The sequence below is a fragment of the Rhinopithecus roxellana genome, chromosome 6 (genome assembly GCF_007565055.1).
Source record: "Rhinopithecus roxellana isolate Shanxi Qingling chromosome 6, ASM756505v1, whole genome shotgun sequence".
Taxonomy (NCBI): domain Eukaryota; kingdom Metazoa; phylum Chordata; class Mammalia; order Primates; family Cercopithecidae; genus Rhinopithecus; species Rhinopithecus roxellana.
This window is the reverse complement of record NC_044554.1, coordinates 108,092,265-108,099,945: the sequence shown is the minus strand read 5'-3', so window position 1 is coordinate 108,099,945 and position 7,681 is coordinate 108,092,265. Positions and strand designations below refer to the sequence as shown.

Here is a 7,681-nt window from a genome sequence, read left to right as displayed (position 1 = left end):
GGGGCGTGTCTGGCTGAGACCTCCCGTTGGAGATGGACCAGCACAGAGGCCTGGTCTCCTGACTCAAGCACTCTTAGCGGTCCACCGCTCAGGCACTGGCCTCACCGTGGGCTGAGCAGGCAGCAAGGGCTGCAGCCCCTATATCTGTTAGTCAGATGCAAAGAGCAGTCACTGTGCAGGTGCCAGAAGCCTACAGCAGCTCATCACTGAGGCTTTCATGTGTGTCTTCTAGGGTCTTTGGTTACCAGGCAACCTTGAAACACAATTCCTCAAGAGATGATGGAGGCAGAGACAGAGGCCACCACCCTGCTCCCCACTAAGCCCCAAATGACCACTCCTTACACCAGCTGATGTCGAGAGAACATTTATTTCACTCAGTCAGCTCCCGCAGGTGTCAGCGACCTGTAGAAATATCCAGGCTGGACAACCACTTCTGTGCACTCCTGCAGAGCCGAGGGGAGGGGTCCCCGATGCTCCCACTGCCCCAAGGAGGTAAGAGCCTGAGGCCTCCGACATCCACTTTCGACCCAGGGGAGCCAGCCCACAGCCCAATAAAAGGCACCCTTGAGTTAATTCACATACCCTCTCCCCACGTGCACTGCCCATTACCAGCCACCGACAAGCTCCAGCGCTTGAGGCAGTCGACAAGTGTTTCCTGAGAGTTAGAAGCCCAGTTTGGTGCTAGACCCTGGTAGGGCTCAAGAGGAAATGACAGTCCCTTGCCCTCAGGGAGCTCACTGTCTAGTTGGGGACTCAAAACACACACACGGGAGACTGGAACGTCCGTGGGACAGCACGCAGTTTGGGGGCGGGGGCTCACACAGGGCCTGTTCGGAGAGGGAAGGATGAATGTGGGCTGGGTTGTTTGGGAAGCCGGGCCCCATGGATCAGAAGGGCTTAGCTGGGTAGAGAAGAGGAAAGGGGACATGTCCGAGCAATACAGGGGAAGGCACAGAGGCAGGAATGAGCACAGCACAGTGATGGGCAGAGGGGGACACAAACTGCACCATTAGCAAAGAAGGAGTGTGTGTGGAGGTTTCCTCTAGGTCAGCCAAGGATCAGAGCCAGATTGGAAGCTCCTGGGGCTGGGAGCACCTTCTCATTCTCGGATCTCCCCCTGAGCGTTCTGCTATTCCAGGGTGAGGCATACAGTAGGACGTAAGAATGTATGATCCAAATGGCATTGAAGACAGCAAGACTCCACTGCAGGAATCCACAGACTGCCCTCCAACCACCATGACCCAAACCCATCCCAGCCCTGGTCAGTTTTGTCTTTTCTGATGTTCATTCTGGGGAAGCAGGTGAGAACTTGTGGCTTCCAGGCTGACTGGTTCAGGTGTGAAGATGGGAGGAGTCCTCCCCCTGCTGCCAGCCTGAGCCCTGTTCCCTTCAACTGCACTGCTGCACACTCAGAGAACACACAGAGAGCTCCTCCACCGACCTCTCCCCCTGCCCAGAGCCACAGGCACCAGGAGCGAGGCCTTCATCCTCTTCCTCCCCAGCCCACTGGGTTGAACACTTGGCCAGCTGGGAGGCACCGCTGACTGGGCTTGGTTGGCGGAAGCAGGATTCTTTCTCCCTGGGGCAGACTCAGACCAAACTCAAACTCCCACCAGCGTCCACAGCAGTCCAGCTTCCCCTGAGACCACACAGTGAAATCAGAGCCCAGGCCAGGAGCAAAGGGCTCCTTTGTGGAAGCCAGTGGCCAGTCAGGCAAAACAAGAAACACAAAACCAGAAGAGAAAATCTAGCCCAAGGGACCTCTGCCAATGTCTGGCGAAGGGAAATGAGGTTCCAGAAACCTGATGCATCATTCTTTAGGTCTGGGAGAAGGGACTGACTAAAAAGGTCTCCTCCTCGGAATTCTTTATTCCTGAACAAGGGAAGGAGGCTTGGCCAGAAGGAGGGAGGGGCACTACTTGTACAGTGGCCTTGACTGGGGCTGAATGTGTGACAGGTAAGGAAAGGGCAGCAGGTGAAGTCCTCAGGGCTGAGGAGTCCAGGGATGGGTTTCATTCACGGAGTCCAGTGGCTCCTGAAATTGCCTGGGGTTTTTGAGTCTATGTCAGTTACCTGTTTTCCTAGGGAAGGCCCGTAACCTTCATCAGATTTTCCAAGGGCTTCGTGTCTCCAAAGTGCTAAGAAGCACTGCTCAGAAAGGAAAATGAAGCCTGCAGGTTTCATTCACATTTGGCAGAAGGTTCTGCCTCTAGAACCAGGTCAGCCACCAACTTGCTGTGTTAGCTTAGACCAGTCACTTCCTGTCTCTGAACTCTAGCCAAGTGGCGGACCAGGTGGGAGCAGAGAAGCCAGCTCTCCACACAAGCATCATCCTACCACCAGTGGCAGACAGTGGGGGCCTGTGGCCAGGCAGCCAGGATGAGGTCTGCCCCAGCTGTGATTCCCACCAGGCCTGGGGAATCTGTCCACCAGAGCTTGGAATCTGCCTCCAATTCCAGTCTCCAACCAGACACCTCCACTGGTCACCGCAGTGCACCTCTTGAGGCATGTCTTCTTACTGGACGTGCCCTCATGCCCAGGTGCAATGCCAGCCAGGCCCCCACGGCACCCCATTCCTGGTCTCCATGTCCAGATGGGTCCTGCACCTATCGGGTCATAGGATCCTGCCCACTCCGCATCTGTCCACAGAAACAAAGAGATCAGGATCAGGTGTGGTGCCATGACATGGCCCTGCCCAGCCACCCCTCTGGGGCTAGGAGGGAGCGATCAGCTGGCCTACCCTGAATCTGTCCTAGGGCTTGAATGAATCCTCTTTGTCCCCTACCCAGCACTGCAAGGATTACTAATCCCATTTACAGATGAGACACCTTGGGTTCAGGGCATTTTGGTGACTGACTCCAGGTGTCCCAAGTACCTGTTTAATTTCGTCTTTGCCACCAATGCTAGTCTACAGCACCTGGGAGTAGAAGGGAGAGGACTAACGGTCTCCGAGGAGCCACAGCCACATAGCACTGAGGACAGGCAGAGGGGGGCAGTGGGGAGGGACGAGTCTCCAGCACCCAGCACAGGACTGAACATGCAGGTCCCCTCGAAGACCCAGGTCCCTTCCTCCCAAACCACTCCCAAGGATGCCACGTCCCCTTCAAAAACCCATACCACCCCTGACACCCCTGCCCCAGCTCCTATCACGTGGCCCCAAATCCTCCCTGCTCCATCGTCCACTTTTTAGCAGTGGAGCTAAAAGCTTCTGGGATTCAGAAACCAAAACAAAGCCCTGGCTTCCACCCACTGTACCACTAAGTACCAACTGTGGTGTAGGCAAGCTTGGCAAACCTGTTTCCTCATCTGCCAAAAGGCTGAAGAGGCCTGTGCCTCAGAGCGCCAGCTTGGAATCACAGGTCCTGGAGCAGAGTCCTGGCTGCCCTCTTTCTCACTGCCAGAACTTAGCCAGGCCTCTTAGCTGGGGGCCTCATGTTCTCTTGCCCAGATGACCCAAGCCCCTCGAGGCTCCAGATCTTCCCATATCAGTCTACCCTCACAGTACCACTGATCCTCCTCCTAAAGCCTAAGTCTGAGATCATAGCACTCATCTCTTTAAAAATCTCAGGGTCCCCGCCCCCTGACCACGAAGTCCTTTGAAGGGCAAACCTCCCCTTGGGACACCTGGAGTCAGTCACCAAACTATCAGGACGCCCTCCCCCGCCTTGAAAACACCCTTCTACACACTTACTCTTCCTAGAACAATTCTATTTGTCCTCATGACCTGGTTCAAAGCCATCAAACTCCCCTGGGTGACGAAAAGAAGCCAGTCACCCTCCTCGGTCTCACCCCAGAGCGCTTTGTAGGTTGGCCCCACATCACACACCGAGTGTAAGCACCCTATGACAGGGCCTGCGGTCCTCATGTGTGTCTCTGGGAGAGCCCAGCGTGGCACAGTCAGTGGCACATGGTGTGGCAGAATCAACTAAGGCTCTGTGCACCAGTGACCTCACCCTCTCTCATCGAGTAACTGCAATGTATCCCAGCGAGGAACTGCAATGTATCCCAGCGAGGAAGAGCCCTTCATCTATGTCCCCAACTTACAGATGAGCAAACTGAAACATGAAGTGAAATGACATCTCAAGGACAGCAGAGAGTGTGTACAGGAGCCAGGAGGCCTGGGGGCTGAGGTTGGGCGTGGGGATTGTGGACAGTGGCCCTCTCCAAGTCTCTTTCAACTCTGACATTCTGGGGATGAAGATCCGGTAAGCAGTTCGTCACAGAGAAACCTACAGCCCGGGACCCAGACCGCCCCACCTGCCATCAAGAATTAACACCACCCACCCCACCCCCACCACCCCCAGCCCTGAGAGGGGCTCTGGCCAGCCCCGCAGGTCTCACCTGCTCTAGGCCGGATGGGCCAGAGAAGGAGAACCATGGCAGGAGCCCGAAGCAGCTGTGCGCAGCCAGCCAGACGGTCCCGAGGGAGGAACGCAAGGGAGCGGCTGGAGCCTGGCGGCGGCCCACACCTTCAAGAGCCCAAGCCAGCGCTGCCCCTCTCCCGGGATCCCATCCAGAGAGGGAGCTGTGGCCCAGGGCCATCTCCAGGGGTCGGGGACGCACGTGCGGGGCAGGAAGCAGCAGTCGGCAGCAGGGCCCGGGCGCATCATAGCACACGTCCTAAGTGGGCCGCCTGGCCCTCGGGCCCGTGGCCGTGGCTGCGCTGATGGGTCTTGAGCGAGCCCTCGCGTGCGAAGCTCTTGCCGCAGCGGGGGCAGAAGTAGGGCCGCCGCTCCCCGAAAACGCCGGGGCGGCGCGGGTGGGGCGCGGGCATGCGCGCGTGGGTGCGCTGGTGGTTGAGCAGGAAGCGCGACTCGCGGAAGCAGCGGCCGCACTGCGCGCACTGGTGCGGCTTCTCGCCGCTGTGGATACGCTGGTGCGTGAGCAGGTTCTGCTTGAGGCTGAAGCAGCGGCCGCACTCGGGGCAGGGGAAGGGGCGCTCTCCGGTGTGCGTGCGCTGGTGCACCTCGAGGTTGTGCTTGACGCTGAAGGCCTTGCCGCACTCGGGGCACACGAAGGCAGCCGCGCGGCCCGACCCGGCGTGTGCCTTCTGGTGCCGCACCAGGCTGGGCTGCTGCGAGAAGGTCTGGCCGCACAGCGGGCAGCGGTACGGCTGCTCCTCAGCAGGGTGGTGGATGACCAGGCCTCGATCGTCCCCCAGACCCTCCTCCCCGTCCCCCGCAGGGGACCCGCCCCCGGAGGACGCCAGCTCGGTCATGGGCACTTCTAGCTGCAATCACCAGTCCCTAGGGAGACAGAAGCGGGGAGAGAGAGGGGTCGGGGGACCCGAGGGTTAGCCAACCCCCAGCCTCACCTCCCACAACCTCCACCTTTCACCCGTTTTGTTCAAGCTCAAGTTCCCCTGCTGGGAATTGGTGTTCTTCCTCCACTGTCTTTTAAGTATGGCCTACACTCCTTTCAGGCCCTTCCCAAGGGCACCTTCTCCTAGAAGCCTTCCCCGACCTTTCCACCCCAGGCTTACACCGTGTGACACAACCATGTGGCCCTCACTCATCACACTGCACGAGGGTCAGTCATGCCACCTCTGTCCCCCGACTCCCAGCACCTTAAGGACAGAGCTGCCTTCTTTCAGCCCCAGCACCTAGCACCATGTCAGCCAGCCACACAAGACACTGGACAGATGGTGATGAGTTTCAGTTAGGAGTTTCAGTTTCAGTTTCAGCTAGGATTTTCAGTTACCTTCGTCTAGATATGTCTTATCCCTCCAACCAGATCTCAAGGACAGAGGGAGGTAGGGAAGTGCACCCCAAACTTGGAGAAAAGGGTGGGATTATCAGTGATTTAAAGATATTTTTGCGAAGCTTAAAACAGGAAACAAAAACACAACCCTGTAAACTTGAAAGTGACCTCAGTTAACATTAAAGGCAGCAGCTCTTTGTTTATCAAAATGAGGCATGTGTTCAAAAGGTTTCCAAGTCACTGAACCAGGGTGTGGGCTCCCAGGGGGACTGGTCTCAGCGTGATTCCTCTTGGTATCCTCACAGCAAAACCTGGCCCAGGGCTGAGTAGCACACTCAGTGCCCAGCCAACACCCCCAAACCCAGCTCCCTTCATGCTGGTTCTCCAAAGGATCCTCTTCCCAGGGTACTGTGTTCCTCTTAAATTGTTTCCCATTGTCCTCACAACAGCCCTGAGAAAGGGGCGGAGCAGGGTTATTGAGCCCCACTTTAAAGTTGGGGAAACTGAGGTTCAGTGAGGTCAACATACTTGCCAAGGTCACAGAGCAAGGCGAGCCTGGACTAGGCCTTAAGTCTCCTGCCTCACTGTTGAAAGCTTTTTTCAATGTACTAGCTGCTCAATAACTAAACATTCCTCAAAACACACACACACACACACACACACACACACCCCACTACCACCATCCCAGCTGTCACAGAGTCATGCATTCCAAAGGGCCACTTCTCCTGTAGAGGTACTGTCTACTGCCACTACTCCCACGAACCCCCACCCCCCCACCCCCGCAAAACTTGGGCTCCTGCAGAGCCCTAAGGCCTGCCGCATCCATTCTCCCCAACCCCATCAGGGAAGCCGACTGAGTGTTCCACTGGACCTCCCCGAAGGCCTCTCTTCACTTCCAGCCTCAGCCAACCTATCTGCAGAGTGGGGTCTCAGAGCCACCTCCTCTGTCTTCCCTACCCTCAAGGCCAAGGTGTAACTGACACCCCGGGGAAGGAGACAAGTCCTACTTGCAAGGGACCCCACCCACAAGTCTTTTCCACAGGCAACCGCACTGACATCTGCAAAGACAAATCATCAAAGTCCCCTTGGCCAATCTCAGCCTGGCCCTGTGACTGGGCAGCCTCCTCACTCTCCCCAGTTATACCCCTGCCTGAGGCCCCGCCTGCACGTCGAGAGGCCCCCCGTCTCTCCCCCAAGTTCTTTCATCCCATGCCACACTCACAGCCCAGCTGAGCCCCTGCTCCTCCGGTCTCCGGCCGCAGCTCTTTTCTCTACAGTCTGTGCTGCTCAACGCAAATACGGTAACTCTCCCGCAGCGACTCCCGTGCCCCTTCTCCCCGCCTCCATAAAGACAGCAAGCCTCCCGCGACGTTGCTCTTATCAAATAGCTGCATTAATCGGGAGAGCTGACCCCACCCCACCCGACCTCACACACAACCTTGCCAACTTCTGCGGCCTAAGCAACCCTGGAGAAATATGGTAAACTCTGCGTCGCAACCCCACCCCCATGAAAATACGTAGGCCTCCACCCTGCTGCCGCAACCCACCCCGCCCGACTGCAAGCCCCAGCTCCCGGAGGGAATGAATGCAGCCCACCCCCAGTGCCCGCAGCGCCCCCCGCGGAACCACGCAACCCTGGATAAATACGTAATTAAGTCGCGGCGCTCCCACTCCCGGAAAGGACCTGCGCGGGACCCAGCAAATACGGTAGCGCGCCCGCAGTGACCCGCCCTCGAGGGGTCCGGCTCTGGCCTCGGTAAATACGGTAACCTCTAGCCGCGGCCCCAGCGCGGCCCCGCGCTGACTCACATGGCGCCGCCTCCGAAGCCCTCCGTCTCCGCTGTAGCGCCGCAGTCGCCGGCGTCGCCGCAGCCGCACAGCAGCCCCGTGAGGCTGGGAGGTCTAACTCTCCGGCAGCCCGGCTGGCGGAAAACGGGGCTGCTAGCGCTGCGCCCGCCCGAGCCGGAGCGGCGACCATGCG

The 7,681-nt window shown here is 58.1% G+C and overlaps 1 protein-coding gene across 8 annotated transcripts; it reads right to left on the bottom strand.

The window, feature by feature from the left end:
* Positions 1-348: 348 nt before the first annotated feature.
* Positions 349-7,681, bottom strand: LOC104675257 (zinc finger and SCAN domain-containing protein 2-like). 8 transcript variants are annotated; one of them, XM_030931956.1, is made up of 4 exons: positions 7,510-7,681; positions 4,342-5,246; positions 4,045-4,188; positions 349-2,639 (listed from the first exon to the last, which is right to left on the bottom strand). In XM_030931956.1, exon 2 carries the CDS (start codon positions 5,216-5,218, stop codon positions 4,607-4,609), a length of 612 nt encoding a protein of 203 aa, XP_030787816.1. In that variant the 5' UTR covers positions 5,219-5,246; positions 7,510-7,681; the 3' UTR covers positions 349-2,639; positions 4,045-4,188; positions 4,342-4,606. The 8 variants fall into 8 exon arrangements, with proteins under 8 accessions (XP_030787816.1, XP_030787815.1, XP_030787813.1 ...); XM_030931955.1 differs by lacking the exon at positions 7,510-7,681 and adding an exon at positions 7,385-7,490; XM_030931953.1 differs by lacking the exon at positions 7,510-7,681 and adding an exon at positions 7,348-7,460.